The sequence below is a fragment of the Emydura macquarii genome, unplaced genomic scaffold, assembly GCF_026122565.2.
Source record: "Emydura macquarii macquarii isolate MOO-44397 ecotype Brisbane River unplaced genomic scaffold, CSIRO-AGI_Emac_v2 contig_1790, whole genome shotgun sequence".
Taxonomy (NCBI): Eukaryota; Metazoa; Chordata; order Testudines; family Chelidae; genus Emydura; species Emydura macquarii.
Window position 1 is genome coordinate 9,007,816 of NW_027131927.1, and position 22,098 is coordinate 9,029,913.

The following is a 22,098-nucleotide window of genomic DNA, read 5'->3' on the forward strand; positions in this document are numbered from 1 at the left end:
CCTGACTCCCAGAAGCTGGGAGGTGACGACAGGGGATGGATCACTCGATAGTTGCCCTGTTCTGCTCACTCCCTCTGAAGCACCTGGCATTGGCCACTGTCGGAAGACAGGACACTGGGCCAGATGGACCATTGGTCTGACCCAGTATGGCCGTTCTGAGGTCCAGCTATTGCATTCGCTGGTGGCCGAACTGGGATAGGATTGGTGTAGGAAGGCGGCAGAAACCTGAACTAAAGCACTAGCTTGGTGTGGGTTTTTTCTGAAAGCCTGGTCCTGACCCAGTTCTACTCGACCCTGGCCAGACCAAACCACACCACTGCACCAGCTGTTAAGCTCTGCTATTTGGGGTAGCTAGAGGAGATCAGGGAACTCTGCCGACTTGTAAATGGAAGACATTGCTGAAGACAGCCAAACATGTCATGGAGGAACACCACCGAGGTCATTGTCACCACGTCTGTGAATGCTGCTGCTTGTGGAAGTGATAAATCATACCACTGGCAAGAGCTAGGCCCTATCCCAGCTCTCCCACCACAGATCTGGCTACACTAGGAGGAGAGGCTGGTGGGGGTTAGGCAGAGCCGACTGGCTGGCAGTCATGGGAAGCTTTCGGCACAAAACTGCACAGAACAATTACTACTGTAAAAGCTTCATGCATTAATCCACAGCACCACCTAAACGCCAGCCTCCTACATAACAGTCATGGCTGCAGCCTCTCCTCAGCCTTCACTCACCATCCCTGCTCCTATGGGATGGCTGCTGGCCTTGTTCTTGAGGTGTTAGGGTTGGATACACTCCCAAGTACCTTAGCTGAGGCCCCCATGCAGGCAGGTCTCCCACTGGCTCCAGTGCAAGTTTTGCCCAAGAACCTTAGGATTTCGCCATGTGCGCCTAAACGAGGCTGTCAGTGATGTGTGAACAATGACGCAGCCAGCCAGGCAAGGACTGAAGCAACTCTTCTGACAGGCGGATTCTGTCTTATTACATCACCGTATCCAGAAAACAATAAATAGCAATTAGCCAGTTGATTAGCCACCATGCATCTGTCCAGAGATCGTCACATGGGTGGAGCCTGGAATTGCTAGGATTAGGAGGGAAGGATGTACACGTGGCAATGGCACCGAGATAGCAAAGTGAGTGGCTCCTAAGAAGTGATGAAGACGGGCGGGCAGGCAAGGCGGTGCACATACTGCCTTGCAGCAGCAGAAAGAGGCCACGGCAGCATTGATCAAACACAGAGATGAGAAAAGCCACTCTCTCTCTCTCTCTCTCACACACACACACGTTCAGCTGCAGAGCTGTGGGGTTCTTTGTCCAATCAAACCTCCTGCGAATGGTAGTTTCACTCAGAATGTATTCAGGGGACACCCCAAAGCACTTGTGTTATCTGGAATGGACACAGGTGCTGAAACCTACTGCCCTCAAAGCTCTAGCAGCCATCTCTAGAAGCTGTTGGGCTGATTAATTATAGAAATAACAGATTTATAGAAAAATGACACACTCCTCTGACTGCCAGCTGGATGACAACATTTTTCTTCAACTGGACATCAACACTCTTGGAGTAAGGAATAACCTTTCCTCCTCGAAAGAAGACAGGCGCTGGAGATACACAATAACTAGAGAGAAGAATAATATCAATCATTGTTGCTTTTTCAGCAACACATGTAAATTACCTCCGAACTGAGTTATCTGGATAGATCTGAGCCGCATGGTTGTTGACCCCCCCTAACCAAATGGCATCAGTGACAAGCAACATTTGTGACCCATTTGATTTTCGATGGCATACTTTACTGAACACAGTTTTACAAAACTGAATGCCATGGCACCTGAAATTACAAAATAAACCAAGAGAAGGGTGCTGAAAGACTCTGCATTTTAAAGCAACATGAGAATAGCTATGGCGTGTGTTATATTGTTAGGTACAGCAAATTCTAGTTAACAGTTTATAGGACAGTGTGAGCTCTGCAAGCTGCTGCCCGTCTGAAGTTTTTAGAAGTTGCCTAGCACACACTGGGCATTATTACAAGTAAATCATTCATAGAACTGCACACAACTGCAACCACCACACGAGCATTGAGGAAAGATAAGAGGAAGAAATATTGTTCCATAAAATGCTGCCACAACTTTACATTTTCAGCCCAACGCAAGTCTGTCACTTTCTTTTTGTTTAGAGGCTTCTCCAGAATGGAGAGCCTACAGGCCTAATATACTATTGCACTCGTCCAGTTTTCTGCCAGCGTAACTCCACTGACATCAGCAGAGTTACACCGCAGTAACACAGAGTAGAACAAGTGCTAGTGCATGCAAGTGAGAAGACAGGCCAGTCGGCCAATTACTTACAGGCTCTGCAGCTTTGGTGCACAGAATTTCATAACATGACAGTATAGACAGAAGTGTGCCCCATGCCAAGAGAGACAGCAATGAATCCTTCCCCTGCTTCTACAATCTCACCTCCGTTCCTCACTTTGTATTTCTGGTCCCACTCTTTGATCATCATCCAAAGCCAGGAGCTCCTTGCTAATTTCAGAGCATCCTAGCTCTGCATATGCCAGTCTTGTGGGAAATTTCTTCATCCTTAGTGTTTCCAGAATGGTTTTCATCAAGTGGCTGATTGGTTCATAAGCCCCCCGGCCAATTAACTACGTATGACTGCAAAGCAGCCCCCAGCACGGATACCACATGGACAGCAGCAGATGCCATTGTGTCACTGTATTATCAGTCCCTCCTTTCATTCACTGTGCTGAGCAGGCAGAGATGCTCTGGGCAGGTCCACATGATGTCCTGGGCTAGCAACGATGCCCCTAGATCTTTTTTATTTGTGGGAGAAGCAATTTCTGTCTTGCAAAAGGAAGCTCTGGTTTGCACCTGACTGAATTCTCCAATAGGAGAGACATATTTACACCACCGACAACTGAGCTCCAGAGTCATTTTTAAGCCAGTGATGCAGACCAGACAGCAGCGTCTAGGATTTCTGTCACTTCATTACCCGTCAGGTTATTAGTCCTAAAGGAGACAGGTGTTGCCGGCTTTCCTGCATGTCTGCGGCCGCTCAGGGATGTGTTCCCTCTTCTCTCTTCCCCCACCCCCAGGACAGGCTGATCTTTTCTAGTTAGTGTTCTGTGAACCAAGAGACTCCAGCCGCAGCTCTCCTTCAGCACATGGGCCCACAGAACAAGGCAGCCTTGGTTTGGTGGGCCCCAACATGCTATAATCCACAGCCACGTCTCACCAGTCATTCGTTGCACAGCAACATTCTTTCACGGACAGCGTGAGCAGCACAAAATGAAGGTGACATGCCCCAATTCCCATTGGCTCTGCTTCAGCCAGAGCAATCTGTTCTGAGGTACCAGGCATTCAACGATGCGTGAGTGTCTCTCTTTGCCTTTGAGCTTGCTACAGTTCGCTGAGTTACCCTCAGTCTCCCCCTGAACTGTGCTGGGCTCAGGGCCACTTTTCAGAGTATTTCCACTGGAGTCCCTCTGTCCATCTTCAAGCCTGAGCATCAGGCCCCTCTATTCAAGCCAGCCCGTCTGGCTTGAATCACTTGAATCCCTTTAATCACCAGCTCTTCCTTTCTTTCCCTTGCATTTGCCAGTGTGGCTGTTTGTCTCCAGGCCTAGCTTTAGCTTGATTATTGCCTTTAACTTCTGCACAACAGCAAGATTCACATATGGCCTCCATATAAACTAGGGTGACCAGATAGCAAGAGTGAAAAATCAGGAGGGACAGAGGGAGGAAAAATAGGCACCTATATAAGAAAAATCCCCAAATATTGGGACTGTCCTTAAAAAAAATCAGGACATCTGGTTACCCTAAAATACAAATTCAGTACACACACAATATGAAACCAGCAGTATTTCCATGACTGTTAGTGGGCCAATTCTGATCTCTGTTAAATAAGTGTAAGACTTGAGTAACAGCAAAGACTTAAAAAAGACCAAACACCCTCCCCAAAAAATCCCAACAACCTATTGACTTCCCCAGAATTACTCTGGTTTAACAGAGGTTAGAATCAGGCCCAGTATGTCTGTGCTGTACTGGGTGAACCAAAGCTGTGGTGTTAGAGTGACAGGCACCAATCCTGTGAAAATATAACAGTGCTTTCCTGAATTATGTTCAGTTTCTTTAATCATTGCAGTCATTAGAGAGAGGCGCATGTAGAAGGATGTGTGTCTTGGAAAGCCTGCCAAACAATCAGTGGGGACATTGGACCATCAAGGTGCTAAAGGAACATTCAAGAAAAACAAGGTTATTGTGAAGAAACTTAAATGAATTCTTTGCATCAGACTTCACTGCAGAGAACATGGGGGAGATCCCCACACTCAAGCCATTCGTTGTGGATGACAAATGTGTGGAATTGTCCCAGACTGAGATGTCGACAGAGGTGGTTTTTGGAACAAACTGATTAATTTAACAGTAATAAGTCACCAGGACCAGATGGTATCACCCAAGTGTTCTGAAGGACCTCAAATATGAAATTGCAGCACTACCAACAGTGGTATGTAACCTATCACTTAAATCAGCCTCCATACCAGATGGCTGGAAGGTAGCTAATGTAACACCAATTTTTTAAAAGGGCTCCAGAGGCAATCCTGGCAAATACGGGCTAGTAAACTTAACTTCAGTACCAGGCAAACTGGTTGAAACTACAGTCAAGAACAGAATTATCAGACATATAGATAAACAAGATATGTTGGGACGAATCAACACGGCTTTTGAAAAGGGAAGACAATGTGCTTGTTTGGTGAGGCATGACAAAAGTGATCCAGTGGATATAGTGCACTTGGACTTTCATAAAGCCTTTGACAAGGTCCATCACCAAAGGCTCTTAAGCAAAGTAAGCAGTCATGGGATAAGAGGGAAGGTTCTCTCATGGATCAGTAACTGGTAAAAAGATAGAAAACAAAGAGTAGGAATAAATCAGTTTTCACAGTGGAGAGAGGTAAATACCAGGGTCACCCAAGGACTGTTATGGGACCAGTGCTATTCAACATATTCATTATTATCTGGCAATGGGAGTGAACAGTGAGGTGGCAAAGTTTGCAGATGATACAAAATTACTCAAGATAGTTAAGACCAAAGCAGACTGTGAAGAGTTACAAAGGGATCTCACTAAACTGGGTCCCTGAAGTCAGCTGAGTTCAGTATCCTGCTGGCATGGAACCTGAGACCTGCAGAGAATCTCAGAGCCTGACAAAGGCCAGTGGGCTTGAATCAGGCCTTCCCTGGCTTTTAATGGCCACTTGGGTCTGCAATTACTCTAGTGTTTGCTCTGCTCTGTGCAGGATTTGACTGGGGGTGTGGAGGGGGGAGCTTTCAGAAAAGAAAGAAAGAGTAGATCCCACAAATGTGAACTTTATAATGATGGGCTTTTACATTTCCTGCCCCCATCCACTGCTGGGGAAAACAAAGTTCAACTCCATTGACTTCAGATGAGTTGTGAGATTTTTTTATGCCAGCAATAAATTGGGCCAAATAACATTTAAAACAAGGGGCAGGGGCTTTTCAAGAGTCATTGTGCACAAGTGGAAACAAGATCCTGGAGATCACCGTGTCAGATTCAAACCACACTAATTCTGAACCTCTGCGGAGCACTCTCCGGCTCGCAGTGAAAGTCTGTCTGTGTAGAAGGAGACAGGGAGAAGATGGATTATCCTGGAGGAAATAAATAGGTCTAGATTAGCATATCGCTTATGGATAGAATTTTCAAAGGACCCAGGAGAGTTAGGCACACAGCTGCCCTCAGCAGTCGATAGAAACTGTGTATGTAAATCCCTTAGGCCTCTCCCACCCTATACCTCTGTGTGAAGTTTACTCTTGTACAAGAACGCGAGAGCAACAGGGATCTCTACGGCTTAACACAAGCATGAGAGCCAGGTTGCAGCTTCCGAGGTGGCAGTCACCTTGGCGGGGAAGGATTTACCTTTGACTAGCTCTGAAACGTGGGTCTTAACCAGATGAACCCCCTGTGATTTAGTTCCTAAAATAAATGCTTAATCTTTGGCCAGCGCGCTACAGCCGGGCCGCTCGGTAATCCCATAAGAAAGGGCATGGCTCGCCCCGACCAGAGCCAGGTGCCGGAGTCCAGCAACCAGGCAGAAGTCTGCCAAAGCCACCCCCTGTGCGGTGGGGTCCCCAGTGACCCCAGCCCAGGGCTGGAGAGCCGAGCCGAGCCCAGGGGGGCAGGGGCGCTCGGGACAGTTGTGTTCTCAGCAGCAGCAGCAGGGCGCTCGGGGTGATTTGCCCCTGGCCGGCCAGGCTCACCCGGCTGGGAGCCCGCAGGGGCCCGGGTCCGGCCCAGACCGGAGCCTGGCTCTGGGAGGGCAAACGCGGGAATTAGCAGCGTGACCCGGACCCAGAGCAGGCACCGCCGCCCCGTACGCAGCGGCTCTGGCCCGTACTCGTGAGCTCCGCCCCGGGGGCTGGAGCAGGGCCCGACCCCGCCTTGCCCAGCCCAGCCCGGCTCACGCCCCGGCCCCGGTCCCGCCCCGGAGAGCCGCAGCCCGGCGGCAGGGAGGGCGGGGACGTGCGGGACGTACCTGCTCCCCTGCCGCTGCACGGACGCCGCCCGCCCGCGGCTCCAGCTCCGGCGGCCCGGTTCGCGCTCGAGCTAGGCGGCGCCAGGCGACGTAGGCTCCCCCCAGGCCGAGCGCCAGGGCCGCGCCCGCCAGCCCAGCCCGCCGCAGGCTGCTGCCCATCCCGAGCGGCGCGCTGCGGCCCGGCTCCGAGTCCGAGTCCGCCCGGGCAGCGGCAGCCGCGCTCAGGGGCCGGGCTCCCGGGCCGACGGCCAGTAGCTGCGCGATCCCGACCCGCCTCCAGGCCCGGCAGCCAACAACAAGCTGAGCTGGGGGCGGAGGCCTGTGCGCCAGGCCCGGCCCTTCTCCCGCCTCGTCAGCATCGCGCCCGCCTCCAGTAAGGCCTGTCCCGCCAACAGCGACCTGGCCCGGGGCTCCGGGCCCTGCCTTGCGGGGCTGCCAGTAAATTTACCGACTGTCAGTAAAAAAAAAAGTACCAATTTAACACTGCCCGTAAACCAAGGGAAATGCCCGTGAAATCGGGTAGGAACAACACGCCGTGTTTCGACGCCGCTTGTCGTCGTTCAGAATCACGGGCCGGCCCTGGCTTTATCCCTGTCCTGTTTTCTGTCATTGCCCCCGACCGATCGATCGATCGATAACTGCAGCGACCGCCAGGGCCTGGGCCCCAATTCCTGCGCACAGAACAGCACGAGGCAGCGCCCGCTTTCCTGACCTTCGTGTCTTGTTTATGGTCTTTTTAGCGAGGTCAGTACAAAAGTTCACTGTATCAGTTAAAAAACCATCAACTTCAGATCTTCATGTCAGTAAAAACTACAATGCAAGGTGGGCAGCCCTGCAGTGCCCACCCAGCGCCAAACACCCAGCTCCCGTTTCCCACCCCGGCCCATCGCCTTGAAGTGCACCGGCAACTGCCCAGGTGTCCCCTCATAAGCCAAGCTTTCAGTTTTACAAAAGGGAGACCTGGCCCCAGGGCTGTGTTGTTTCTTCGTTTCCACTCGTTTGCCTGTTGAAGGCAAAGCTGCTGTCAGTGACGCCTTCCCTCCCATTCCCACGCCTGCCACGGCCAGCACCACCCGGCTGCGGTAACTTGTCTGTTTCCCCGGGACTAGTGAGAGGTGCTGCTGGCACCCGCCGGGCCCACCGCCCGCTTCACGGGCTGCCAGGAGCAAACGCGGCTGGGACTGGGCCCGATTTTCAACACTCAGAACCCAGCTGCTCCCAGGTTGGCACCTCTATGAACGGGCCAGAGACAGAGAGAGAGTTGCAGGCAGGGCCGGCAGTGTATGGGATGGGAGCTGTGTGGAGAGGGCTGGGATTGGTCAGATTTTCCATTTCACAGGAAATTCTGCAATTTAAAAAAAATCAACTTGAAAAGGACAAAAATATTCAAAATCCCCTTCTCTTCCTCCCCTCCTCTCCCCCCCAAAAAATGTAGTTGGGGTCAATTGAAATGTTTTGCGATGATTTCACTTTTCTAAACTTTTCACGCATATTTTTATACATAAACCATTTTCTTTCAAAAAGTCATTTCAAAACAAAAAGTGTTCCATTCGGAAAATGTCACATGGGACATTTTAACACTGAAATACTGGTGTGTGTGGGGGGGTTTCCCTTCAATGAAATTTCATCAAAATAGAGTTTTTCCAAACCATTTCAACTGACCAAAAAAAGGCATTTTTAGGCAAACTATCTTGACAAAAACATTCTGACCATTTCTAGAGCTGAGTTCTTTCGAAAATCTGGTTCCATACATATCACAGACATAGTTTTTAAAATGGCATTTAATTTGGTAAACTTGTCAACATTGCCTGACTCAAGTGATTAATATCATTGATCAGACACACAGAGAATGTTAAGCTTTTTTAGATAAGAAGTCTATTATTGGTGTTTTCCCATTTTCTTTTATTTTGGCTTGGACACAGTGAAAAGAAATGAATCAGTTTCTCTTTCTGCCTCCCATCCATTAGCAAACCACTGCAATGTTTGGGCTGCTAATACCAGAGGGTAACACCACACACAAAGATATCCTAGTTAAAATATGGAAACATTCCTAATATTACATGTTTTTACATTTACATTTTTGGCCCAGTCTCTATTTTATATACCTATGTATTTGCATATAACTAAGATGTTTCTTTTCTTTTTTTTACATTTGACATTTAAAACAATGCAGGTGGTGTCAGCCCAAAATTAGGGCTCAGTCTTCATGTTTACACATATAAACATATGTAACTTTACTCACATGGGTAATTCCATTGATTTCAGCAGCACTGTTCTGGCAAGCAGTTACGAATGCACTTAAGTGTCTGCAGTATCAAGCCTTTATTAAAGCCTTCTTTCTTTCTGACCTAGATGTAATGTAAGGTGTGGTTCTACACAGTTTTTGTACCTGTCTCTTTGAAACTGGTTCAGTGGTGCAACCCTTAGGGCAGGTCTACACTAGAAGCACTATATTAGCACTGTAGCACATCTGGTGAAGATGCTGTATGCCGATGGGAGAGAACTCTTTACCTCCGTGAGAGGCGGAAGCTATATGGGCAGGAGAGCATCTCTCGCTGACAAAATGCCAGTGTGGACAGCACTAAGGTCACTGTAACCTGTGTCGCTTAGGGGGTGTCTTTTTCACACCCATGAGTGACTAAGTTAGATCAACTTAAGTGGTAGTGTAGACCTGCCCTTAGCGGGTAGCAGATAAACTGGTATAAAGGTACCTAATAGCAGTCTAGCTCGTTCCCATACATTTGTTACATGCAGTTGGGGAAAAGAAGGGTGAACTACAGTGTGTTGTCATATAGGAATCCTACAATTGCTGGGGGGAAATGTAAAAAGGTGTATGTTACAGGATTTGCAATGGTTCCTGGTCAGTTACTCACGCTGAAATGCCCTATGCACGAGGTGGCATTTCGTTCACAAAAGCTGACTATAGTCCTCTGTAGGGCTGGTCAACATATTTCCAATCGAATAGCCTGGTCACAGCTTGTCTTGTGTATGTGGCACCAGGCGCGGGCACTTGTTTCAGACTGACTCAGGAAGTCACAGTGCTCGTGGCACGCTGTCTGTTAGCCACCGGCTTCAATATATGCCCCTTGCCTCCCTGCGCTAAAAGAAGAAGTGGAAAGAGGGCAGGGTGTGTCACTGCTCAGTGGGCATCTGACTCCCAAACAAAAAGATCACTTTCCCAGGCTGCTCCCCTACAAACATCACCCCACCCCTCCCCCGGCCTTGGCTAACTGCTAGTGGAAATGGCAGCTCTGCGAAGCAGCAGTCTTCCACCGAGCAATGTAGGGTGGGAAGAAGAAAATACCAGCTTCCGTGGCTGGGGCCTGCTGAGTGAAGGAGCTGTGTTGTAGAAGCCCTGCACCATGCCCCCCAGGAAGTGAAGGGCAGCAAATCAGATTGCCACCAGGCGGAGGAGGCAGCAGAATTCATTTCACCCCAGAGGATGTGCGGAGCTAATGGAGAGCATGGGGAAGATGTGAGCTCACCAGTCCTGTTACCATAATCTAGCCCCCAAAGCAGTAGTAGTTATGGATAACATTTCCCATTTGTTGTTTTAGAAAAGTTATAAATAAAACACACTTGTTTCAAATGAGAAATGGACTGTTGCATTCTTTAGGGTGTCTTCAGGAGGCTAACGAAGGAGTGATGACCAGAGAGCGCCCTGTGCACCCCCACAACAGGAGAGGATGTTAAGTGAAGCACAGCTGTTGTGCTGCAGCTGTGAGCAATGTAACACACACAAGTGTGCGGTGTGTGTGCTACGTGCAGGCAGCAGCCAGCATCAGCATCATGCTGCTTTAGGGAGCAATCAGGAGCCACATGGCATCAGTGTGTGTGTGCCAGGCCCAGTACAGATGGGGGTTGCAGCAGAAGGCACGGTGCTGGAAAGCCAGCCCAATGTTGCAGTGGATAGATTGATGCCAGCTCTGGGATGGTCCCTTGGTGCCCCCTGCAGAGATGGATTTTCTGTGCCAGGTGAAAACCTCCTGCTTTGATCATCTCTGAGTCCGAACATTTCATTTCAATAAGTATTTAGAGGTTTCAACATCTCATCTCAGTATCAAAACATCGTAGTTTCCCACAGGATGGAAAAGCTGTTTTCTGACTAGCTCTAGTATAATTGGTCTCTGCAAACCAGCCCACTCCCTGCCCTCAACCTGCCCCCTCACACACAGCAGCCAGGGCTTTCCAGGAGTGTGGATTGGCACAGATGTCATCTTTGTCATGGGATGGTAAAACTCACTGAGTCCAACAAGATTTGTTCAAGCCCAGGAGATTTCATTTTCTCTGCAGGTGGTTTAGTTCCCCAGGCCTGAGGAGATGGCAGTTTTGGAGACCATCTTCTGAAAGTCCCCATAAGAACTCAGCACCCTCTGGGAACAACGGAAAACCCTGCAGCCCCAGGGGACAATGGGAGCTGCTGGGTGCTGAGCACATCAGGAAATCAGGCCTGTACATTCAATGGATTTTCTAAAAAGGTAGGCTGATGTGAAGTTCACAGCCTGGGCATATTTTACTTGCACACAGCATAGAAATTTAAAAGGGACACAGTTTTTCAACCCACGATCTTGTTTACTAGCCCCACTTAGTGGCAGAGGATTAAAACAAAGGTTTTAGAAACCAAATTTAATTTTCCTGGGTTGTGCTGTTCACTTTTCACATTTATGGTCACTGGGGTGATGAACCAGACTAGTCCATGTTTAGTTTAGTCAGTTTCAGGTCCTCATGTTGTGTGGTGCTAACCTATTAAGGCTGGGAAGTAGATTCTGCAGAGTAACGTATAAGGTCTGAGGTCTTGTTTTTTTGCCTAAGCTTAGGCCTTGTTCTTGGGCTAAGCAAGAGCAAACCATATTAGGAGAGGCAGCAGCCATGAGCTAAGTAGCAGGTGGTCACATCTTCACATTCCTGAAATGACTTCAAGACAATGTTGTTAAGAAGGTGATACTGTCTTCATAGTACCTACCACCACCAGATAAACAGATTTTAAGATGCTTAAAAAAAGCTTTCTTTGATAGCATTCTGTCTGGAAAGAAATCACTTAACAGTTGTGGTTGTAAAATCTACACTTATTGTTTTGTCTTTATGGTACCCAGTTCTTTATAATTTATCGGAAAGATTTCTATCTGGTTCTTTGATGATTTCTGTCTGTTGCCTAACTTAGGGCGCACTATTTAAATCAGATAGGATTGGTTAAAGGACAGTTTTGTAATAAACTAGGATTGGTGTTTTGAGGTACTTTAGTTTAAAATGATTGGTTAAGGTATAGGTAAGCAGGAGCCACGTTTTAACTATATAAACAGCGGTTCAAAAGGAAGTTCTTTAGAAGCTAACTCCAGGACACAGCCCAAGAAGATCAGAGCTGGCAGACCTCAACACCCTGCTACTCATTCTGGCAGAAGCTGTAGTCCCCAGCTGATCTAATCCTGATTGGGCACCAAAAGTTTGTCTGCCTTATTGAGAGTGGTGAGGATTGTATGCTTAGCATGTGTACTCTGTTTTGATAATTGTTAATAAATAGAGAACAAGGATATTACTGTGTAAGGCTTCACTGGTAAAAGATCCTGCAAACCCACACAGAATTACACCCAGAGCTCTATGCATTGGGAAAGGGTGGGTACTTCAATTAAGCAGGTTACACCCAGAGCCCTACTGCCTGGGAATGGGTGACCCTGAGCCTTAGAATGTGAAATGGGTAAGAGTAGGTGCTTTTCCCCCAGAGCCCTACAGATTGGGAAAAGGTGGGGGTGCCTTAACTGGGTTATGCCTTGAGCGCTCTGGACTGGAGTAACGGTGGGGTGCCTTAGTGTGTGGGTAACAAATGTTTGTTTCCACTGGCAGTATTCCAGTTTATCTTGGATTTCTCTAAAAGCTTTTTACAAACCCTACATTTTGTGCCAAACTTTGTCCCACTACCCTATACTACTGCAATTTATACCCAACTTTGAAATGCCTGAGTCCTAGTACAGCGCTCTCTCCCCTCTACCTATCTCTTCCCTCCCCACTTTCCTTATGAACTTTTTTTTTTGCAACATTCACCAAAACAACAGGAAAAGTATGGAAGAAGTGGCATTACTCAGAAACGGATGTATTTACAGAGTTCAATTGTAAACTTCCACTCAAAAGAATGAAGTATTTAGGTGAGTATTTTCTGCAGCTGACTAGAGAAACCACCCAGTTATTAGTTTGAACCTCCCTCTAACTTTAATATGGAGCTTAGCAGTAATACATTTGGCTGGCACTGGAGAAGAGTATTTTAGTAAACTACACTATAAATACCAGCACTTTTTGAAGGGCTTCCTACTTGTGATGTTGATCGCTTCTCCCAATCTTGTTCAGCAACTCTAACCCACAATGTAATTTTTGTAAGATGTATTTGTTCCTATGCTGCTTAGAGTGTGTGATTAACTTACATTTAAAAGGAGAAGCAACTGTGATTGGAAGAGAAACAAAAACAGCTTTCCCCCCGCAGCCATCATATTCTGTGTATAACCTCTACAGATCCTGGCATCAATCAAATCAGTACCTACACTGGTTATGCCTCTCTACTTGAAGTCAATAGGAGCTGGGACTGCTCAGCAAAAATCAGCCGATTTTTATTTTGGTGCCTAAACTCCCAGGCTTCCCATTTGAGAGTGTTGGCCATGATTAAGAATGTAGAGTGCTCCAGAATAGGTTGCAAACATCTAAATGTATTTAATATATACATTCAAAAGCTGAATACACAGTTGTTGTAGCCAGAGGTGGTGTTGCTTTGTGTGTTGCGATTTACTCTTCATAGGTACAAAAGTAGTGATTTCTAACACTGCATTCAGATTCTTCTGGTACAAAACAATTATTTTGTTCAGTTACACCTGTCTTCAGCCCATTCCACTGTGCTATACAAAATGGTAGCACAAAAATGTGGTTTTGTGCCCAATCTGCCTGCCGGTGGAAGCACAATAATCACTGTAACTTGGTCTTGGAGCTGGCTGTTGCTAGAAAAACCAACTTCCAGTCCACACCTTCTTCCTCTTCTACCTTGATCGTTGCTATCTGGTAGCAACTGCCCTCTTCACCTTGCTGCTACAGTAAGAAATACTGTTCCTGTGCCATGCAATAAATCCATCCCAGCTTACTGGGTGTGGCCATCTGAACTGCATCCTGCAGACACAGAGACACTTGTGCACCAGTCTACATACAGTGTGCTGCCTGGTAAGACAGTTTGAAATAACCAAGCCTGCCTGCCCCAGTCAAGCAGAGTTAACAGCTACCCCAAGTGTGGAGGAAGCAGGCCTCCCATCCTTAAAAAGATACCATCACTGCAGTTAGGCTAAAGCCCAACCTACCCAGGGGCTTCCAAAGAGCCTTGAGACAGCTCCTATGCTCATTTCTTCTCAAGGCAACGTGTGTGAATGGCCCCCGTCAGTGGCTATTAATATTCCTGTGCACTAGCCCTACAAATATTAGAATTAAATCCCAGATACTGTCTTATGATCCAGGGGCTTTAGGCTGGCAGGGGTGTGCATCAGTAAGACAGCATGGGCATCCTTTGTGAGGAGAAGCAGAGCATGGGGCATTGTATACATCATTTTGCTGCAGCAAAGGTTTTTGGAAAAGATTCCTAAGATCTTGAAGATCGCACACAAATAGGTCATAATACACGTGAAGCCTGCAATCCAGACTGTCCCTTTGATACCACCAGAGCCTGAAAACGTATTCCAGTGCCAGACATCACAGGAACATGCTCAAGAGAACTCAGCACCCAGCCCCAGAGGAGCAAGTGCACCATTTCCAAAGCTCCGTCTCATCCAGGTTTTGTTGCCCATGGAAGCCCAGACACACAGCGCAGCACAAGCTGCTCACACGCACACACACACACAGTGCTCCAGTGTTACCCACTGACAAAGCAGCATTCTCACATGCTGTTTGGTTACAGGAAATCAAAGCCTCCAGACTGTGCCAAGGTGCCACAGGTCACTTGCACCTTACCCTCAGAAGCTCCATGCAACCTCAGATTGCTCTTCATTGACAACTTTAACAATGTGGCTCTCCAGAGCTCAAGCCACAAAATTAAGTGATGGTGAATTATCCCTTCCACCATGCCCAGCCACCTCCAGACAGCAGCCCAGAGGCTCAGTATCCAATGTCTGCCCTCCTGGCGCCTAGGTGAGGGCCTTTGCTAGGTAGCACAGACAGCAAAGACCCACGGGGAGTCCATCCCATGGCATGTTTGTCAAGACTCATCACTCCAGTTTATTCCCTGATGTAAACAGAACTGGGGAAATACCCTGTGTTTGTGTAACTGCTGCAGGGGGCCACAGGCCCACTGGGAAGGGATGGAAGGGACTGACTCAATAAGCAAATGAACCATGATTTTTCCACCTCCTCTCCCTCCCCCCAAACCACCAACAGAAGTATCAGGCAGTGGGTTAGGAAAGGGAGCGGGGATTCCCTTCCTAGTGTGGAGGGAATGTGAAGCACACGAGGAAACCTTTTCAAGACAGCGTGAAGGAAGCTGGGAGCTTGTGCTGCTTCTCACTCTTTGATCTTTATTCTGTTCTCAGCACTTTACAGCAGGGAGTTCCAGTCACTCACACCGCTAGCTCACCGGCCGCTCTCGTCACCAGCCTCCTTTCCCCCCTTTCTTCTTCTTCTGCTGCTGCTTCTTCTTAGTTGCTGCAGCGCCAGCAGGTTTCTGGTGCCGGGGAGGGATCATGTTACTCGTGGCTGCGGAGGATGCGGCTGTGGCGCTGCCAGGCCATGGGGAGGAAGGCGGGCTGCTTGCTGTCTTGCTGGCATCCCTGAGGGGAGACAGGTAACATCACACAGGTTAGAAACACCTCTCAGAGCCTGGGAACTTCAAACATCTCTGCTAGAGAGAGGAACATTTTCCCTTTCCTTGTCCAGAACAGAAATCAAAGGGAAATGGATTTCAGCTCCGAACAGAAAAAAAGAGCAATTGGCCTCATGTCCATGGGACTTGCTTTTAAAACTCAGAATCACAGCCCACTACATTTAAACAACTCAAGTGACACACACTGACTAGGTATGGCTAAATTATTTAAATTCAAGTCGAAACCTCACACTCCAGGACATGCAGATGATCAGCACAAACCTGACAGAAGCCTGGTGATTGCTGTTCTCTTTGTTGCCACAGCCCAGCACCTCCCTGCTTGACCCTGCAAGGGGCTGTGATGCACTCCCGTCCAGCGCACAATCATTACTAAGATCAGTGCAAGCAGAACTTCACTTTAGCTCAGTATCATGGTTCAGGAGATTTGAAGAGTCTGCAGGAGCTGAACTCACTTATCGGAAAACTAAACAGAAGGATGTGCAAAATCTCCTAATTCATCAAGCATGTAACGTGGTACAGCTGAGAAGTGGGAAGGGAAGTTGAAGGGCCAAGAAAGTTTTAGGAAGTGTGATCTGCATCCTAGATCTAGCTACAGAAAACCCCAATTACTACATGCTTTGGTCCCAACATCAGAACATTAAATGTCAGAAGAACTGCCCAGGCTCACAGAAGACACATTCTGGGCTGACGGGACGTTTTCAGCCCACAACCTCAGGCAGCAGAAATCACCTGTGTTCATAAACGACAAAGCACAGGGGCCTCATCCTGTCTGCAGCTGGGATTGTGAAAGGGCGCAAGGGAATCCAGCCAAAGTCAAGTGGCACCTACCTCCATTAGGCATTTTTGAAAACCCCAACCTACCTCTCCTCTCACCTGGATAACAAGTGCTGCTAGGTATCCCTGCAGGCCCCAGGTGCAGAGAAGGCTGGGGTCCTGATGGGGCAAAGCAGCAGCCCCCGAACAGGGCTGCAAGGACAACTGCTGCTGCTGACATTCCTGCTGCTGAAGGGATGGCTCCCACACTCTTGGACAGTGAGGGAGTGAGCAGGGCTTTAACAATGGGGTTGCAAGAGGCTCCCTGCACTGCCCTGGGGCTGAGGACAGTGAGGTGGCCTGCCTCATAGCCAGGGGCTCATCCTGCCCCCAGTCCTGGCTGGGGATCTCTGCTCATAGCGCCGGTATAAAGGGCCCTGCCAACTCCACTCCCCTTCCGTTCCTTCTTACCACTCGGACAGCCTCTGAAAGGGCACAAAGGGTGGGTTTTGGAGTGGACATGTGCTAGCACATCTCGAAGAACAACAGTTACAGAAAGATTAGTATCTATTCCAACATCGGGGACTCCCAAGCAGTTGCACTGGAGTTGCAGTCTCTGGCCTGCTGTGTAATGGCATAGTGCGTTGTGAACGTGTGAACCAATGACCAAATTGCTGGCCTGCAGATGTCCTGAATTGGGACTTGTGCCAAAAAGGTGGCAGAGGGGGCTTGAGACCTCGTAGAGTGAGCTGTTAGGTTAGCTGGCGACAGGATATTCGCAAGATACACGAGGTAATCCATGACGAGATTCTCTGTGCAGAAATGGGGAAACCTTTAATTCTTTCTGCTATCGCTACAAACAGCTGAGTGGATCTGCAGAAGGGTTTGGTTCTTTGTATGTAAAGGGACAAGGCACGCTGAGCATCCAATGAATGGAGGTGCTGTTCCTCTCTATTCATATGTGGCTTAGGGTAGAACACTGGCAGAAAAATAGTGTGACTGCAATGGAATTGTGAGACAACATTTGGAAGGAACAATGGGTGTAGTCGCAGCAACTGGACCTTGTCCTTGGGAGGAAAAAAAACACGCATACGGAGGTTCTGGAGTGAGGGCCACCAAGCAGGCTGCCTTCCAGGACAGGTGTAACAGCAAGTATGTTGCCAGAGATTCAAACGGGGAGCCCGTGTGCTTTGACAGGGCAAGGTTTAGGTCCCACCTAGGGACAGGATCCTAATTTGGGGGTACACTTTCTCCAGACTCTTGAGAAACCAGATGACCATGTCATGTGAAGAGACAGAACGGCTGTTGATCTTGGGATGGAAAGCCAAGATAGCCACTAAAAGGACCGTGACTGAGGAAAAGGCTACGCCTTGTTGTCCTAGCTAAAGCAGGTAGTCCAGAATGAGTGGCAGGGATGACTGCAAAGGCAGGACTTGTCGTTGGGAACACCAGGTGGAGAACCGCTTCCACTTTGCAAGGTAGGTGGCTCTGGTGGATGGCTTTCTACTGCCCATTTGGATCTCCCGGATTTCCGCCGAGCAAACTTGCTCCTCCGAATTCAGCCATGGAGCTTCCAGGCTGTCAGACGAAGAGACGCAAGGGTCGGATGCCACAACTGATCGTAATCCTGAGATATCAAGTCTGGGTGCAGTGGAAGCTGTAGTGGTATCTCCAACTGACATGCCCTGTAGGGTGGAGAACCAATGTTGCCTGGTGCCATGCAGGGCTATGAGGATGACCCATGCTCAGTCCCACTTGATCTTCGTCAGAACCTTGTGAATCAGTGAGATGGGAGGAAATGCATAGTACAGGTGCCTTTGACCATGGTAACAGGAGCACACGTGCGAGAGACCCTGGGCTGTGATCTTTCAGGAAGCAAAACTGGTGGCATTTCCTGTTGGTTCGGGTGGCAAACAGGTCTGTGAAGGGAGTCCACTACCATTGGAAAATGTTCCTCACAATGTCAGGACGGAAAGACCACTTGTGGTGAGAGGAGAAAGATCTGCTATGGTAATCTGCTAGCTGGTTCTGAGTCCCAGGAAGGTAAGATGCCTCTAGATCAGTGGTTCCCAACCTTTCACCCATGGGGGCTTTCGAAGTAGCCTGCGGCTCCCCTCCCGCTGGCTGCAGAAGGGAGCCGCTGCCTAAGGACCCAGGCAGAGCACGTTGCCACAGGGGTAAAAGACCGGTGCAGGCTCCTTGCTGCAGCCAAGGGGACGGGGGATCAGCGCTTCCCTCCCCCGGGTGGTAGCAGGGAGCACTGCAAAGCATGTCGCCTGGGTCCCTAGGCACTGGGGTCCCTGCTGGGTCCAGAGGGAGGGGAGCACTGATCCTCCGTCCCCCCAGCTGCAGAAGGGAGCCACTGCCTAGGGACCAGGTGGAGCGCACGGGGCTATGGGACACGTGCGGTTTCCCTGCTGCAGCCAGGGAGATGGGAAATCAGCGAGAAGGGAGGCAGCCTCCTCACTGAACTCCTTCCGTCTGGCTGCTGGGGGGAAGAGGGGCTGCTGACAGAGACTGGTGGCCCTTCAGGGTTGTAAAAATGATATCTGTGGCTCTTAAGCCAAAAAGGTTGGGAACCACTGGTCTAGACTGATAGAGTGATTCATACTGAGCGCCCACAGGCAGGTTGCTTCCTGGCACAGGGAAGGAGGACACGTCCCACCCTGCCTGGAGCGGACATGTGCAAGCCCTCCAAGAAGAATAGATACATTTTTAAATGTTAACAATAAAAATTGATTCATGTTAAAACAACAAAAAGATAACTGAATTCTGCTAAGCCTCAGCCGTGTGTACAGATTCTAAGCCTGCGATTTGCAGGTGATGACAGCTGCGTAACTGCTGCTGCACTAGCTGTGCGTCCCAACTCACCAGTCTGCACTCAGAGCCATGGCCAACTTGTTAACAAAGGACTCCAGGCACCATGTCGATTAAGAGGAAATACAACTCCCATTTGCTTTTATTTCTATTAGTAACTTAATCGTTTCAATCCTTTTTAAACTAATTAGCTACACTAAGATGCGATTTAGCTGTAAGTTGCCCATTTCACACGAGGCACATATTATACAAAAACAAATGTGATGAGAGAGACAGAATTAATTCCCCCGCAGGGGCCCCACAAAGGAAAGGCTGCTGGAAAAGTTGCAGCAGCTCCACCATTAGGCTAATTCCCAGGCACATAATTCTTTCGACCTATGGTCTACCCCAGTTTCAATTGGATAAGGGTGTTTCACTTCCTGTCCTGGAGTGCAGCCTAATTCAGCCTAGGCTGTTGAACAGCTGCTGTGCTTAATGACCAATGAAGCTCTGCCAGTATGTACGGTCTAGTCCTGTATGCTTGGTGCATGCAAGACTGATGTTAAATACTGACAGCATGCTCAGTTTAAGACAACTCTAGATACAGTCCCTGCTCTGGGGAACTGACAATCAACAGAGCAAACAAATAAGGCTCAATGTACTGGGGAGAACCAGAGGAAGAAATCACTAATCCAGCCCTGGCTGGTTTCAGTGGGATCTGGGGGCCATTGGGAAGCAGTTAAGCAGCTTTGGCTACCTGAGGCACTGTGAATTACAAAGCACCCTTCTGTACAATCCCTACTCACAGCTCAGACGTGGCAGCTGTCGTCGCTCCCTGGGTTCCCTTTCCAACCTGATCCTTCTTCTTGCCCTTCTTCCTGCCGCGATAATAGGAGCGCTCTCGCATTGGCAGCCACCGCTCAGGGTCCGGGGTCACCTTGGGGTCATAGTTCTTGGGCAGTTTTCCTGCAAGGCATTCACAGCAGGAGAAAAAGTTGAGATCACATGACATGGTGAGGAAAAACCATACACACGGACATGAAGCATAATGACAGCAACCTCAGTGCCAGAGTAATTTTTCTATCTTTATTACATCTTGGATGATGTTCTAAAAGATACACTCTAGGAATGATTTCGGGGCAGTTCCCTGGCCTGTGTTACACAGGGGGTCAGACTAGATGACCACAATGGTCCCTTCTGGCCCTGGAATCTAGGATTCTAAGAATCTCAAGTCCACAAGGTGTGGGAGTTGAATGAAGCTCCTCTCGCTGGTACAGTTGTGCCTGCTAGGTCTGCTTTTCCCCTAAAGGGGATGTGGGAAATACTTTCAGGAAACAAAGGCTTGGAAATCAGAGGGATTCTGGTTTGTTTATGACCCAATCCTGTGTGAGGCAAAGTGCCTACAACTCCCACTGAAACCAATGGGAACAGAGGGGTGCTCAGGACTGGCTGTTTAACGTTTTATGTTGACCCAACCAGCTGAAGTTGAAGACACAGGACTAGGCAGGCAACAGGCAGGTAGCACAGTAACCTGGTGTGAAGGAGTACACGTTGCAGCCACCAGTCATGCTTTAAAAGACATGCTTTAAATTCTATAGATGGGATTTTCAACCTTCCCCTCCACCAAGGGAATGAGGCACTCAACCCCCACTCAAAGTCTATGGGACATGAGCATCTAACTCCTTTAGGTGTTCCCTCCCCCATCAAAAACGATAGCCTGGGATTTTCACAGTCTTCTGATCCCTCTGGAAGGAGTTTAAAGAACGTTACTAGAGGAGGGGGCAGTGCACAAACAAGGTCTGGCAGTCTCTCCAAACTGATCGCCAGCAGGACAGCAAAGGCTTACTGCAAACACACGCAACAACTCACCCTTCTTTTTCTTCTTCTTTTTCTTCACGTCCCCTTGCCTAAAAAGAGGGAGGAGAAGAAACAAGATCAGTGACACTGCAGGTTCCCTGGGACACACTGGCAAGCACAGAGCTACGGATGGGAAGAGAAGGATCTGACTTTTTTCAAAGAAGTGAGGGGGCGAGGAGGAAAGGACATAAGTTTCAGAGAAAGAGTTCTAAACTCCTGGTGCAGTGGATCTCCAGCTACTTCCCCCAGAGACCAGTCTGTAAGATTACAACCCTCTCCTGGACTCCTGCTCCCATAATACCCCTATGGTCCCCTTTCCATTTGCTTGGCTCAATGTTTCATTGCACTGCCCACCAGCAAATGCTCCACAAGCCAATGCATGAGAACCCCAGCGTAAGGGAATGTTCCCCAGACCATGCTCTCACTCTGGCTGTGTTCACAGCTCTGGCTTCACAAAGTCCTTGCTGTCTACCTCTGTATTGCTCATAGGGAGTTCCTTTGCATCACTGATCTGGACGGGGCTGCTGTCCCTCACTGGAACTCCCGTAGTTATCTACAGACGCACTAAGGGACAGCCTGCTTTTCGAATGAGAGATCATTTGCAGGGTGGTTGTAGGAATGGGCCCAAGGCTCTGAAGTGACTGTTAGCAACGTGATCCACGCAGCAGGTGCTTTCTAACACCAAGCCCAGAGAAGGGAACGATGGGCTTGAGAGATGCTTTTTACCCTTGCTCTGTCTGCAGGTTCTCTCCCGTGAGCTTTCCGCCTTTCTTCCGAACATATGTAGCTCCGGGGAATTTTCAAGCGCCTCCACGTCTACTTTCAAAGACATCGTGTCTGACGAGGGCAAGTGTTTACTAAGACTGTGGAGGTGCAAAGCTCAGGAATGGAAACAGGAATGCATTTGACAAGATGAACAAAAGAAAGCAGCAAGGGCAGCACCAACTTAAACCCCATCTCTATCCCATCGAAGAATAACCAGCAATTACCATCCATGCCTATCTAAAGAATCAGTGGCTAGGGCAACAGACTGGGACCCAGGAGACCTGGATTCCATTCCTGGCTCTGCCATCGGCCTGGTAGGTGACCATGGACAAATCACTTCCCTTCTATGTGCCTCAGTTTTCCCATCTGTAAAATGGGGATAATGACCCTGATCACTTTTGTAATGAGAGCTACTGATGGGAAGCGCTGTAAGAAGTTATTATTCTAATAAGAGTTATGCCAAATGATTAGGTGGGAAAGTACAGCATGCTGCCACTGTAGGACAAAAATGCAATAGCAAAAAGTTGGATCACATCAATTTGTTCCCTCATCATTAAC

General features: G+C 48.7%; 2 protein-coding genes and 1 long non-coding RNA gene across 3 annotated transcripts in view; all 3 read right to left on the reverse strand.

Moving 5' to 3' along the window:
* ARL9 (ADP ribosylation factor like GTPase 9) overlaps positions 1-6,815 on the reverse strand; it is a 29,174-nt gene extending 22,359 nt beyond the window's left edge. Inside the window, exon 1 of the mRNA XM_067556880.1 lies at positions 6,537-6,815. Within this exon, the coding sequence (XP_067412981.1) occupies positions 6,537-6,695 (159 nt within the window). The 5' untranslated portion in view covers positions 6,696-6,815. The remainder of the gene's footprint in view (positions 1-6,536) is intronic.
* On the reverse strand, positions 5,191-6,342 carry LOC137158900 (uncharacterized). Its single transcript, XR_010921489.1, has 2 exons — positions 6,262-6,342; positions 5,191-5,652 (listed from the first exon to the last, which is right to left on the reverse strand). It is a non-coding gene; the product is annotated as an uncharacterized lncRNA (long non-coding RNA).
* A 6,408-nt stretch (positions 6,816-13,223) lies between the features above and the next one.
* The window catches only part of SRP72 (signal recognition particle 72), a 37,561-nt gene continuing 28,686 nt past the window's right edge, over positions 13,224-22,098 (reverse strand). Inside the window, 5 exon segments of the mRNA XM_067556881.1 lie at positions 13,224-15,316; positions 19,725-19,884; positions 20,788-20,825; positions 21,502-21,568; positions 21,571-21,638. Of these exon segments, the coding sequence (XP_067412982.1) occupies positions 15,136-15,316; positions 19,725-19,884; positions 20,788-20,825; positions 21,502-21,568; positions 21,571-21,638 (514 nt within the window). The 3' untranslated portion in view covers positions 13,224-15,135.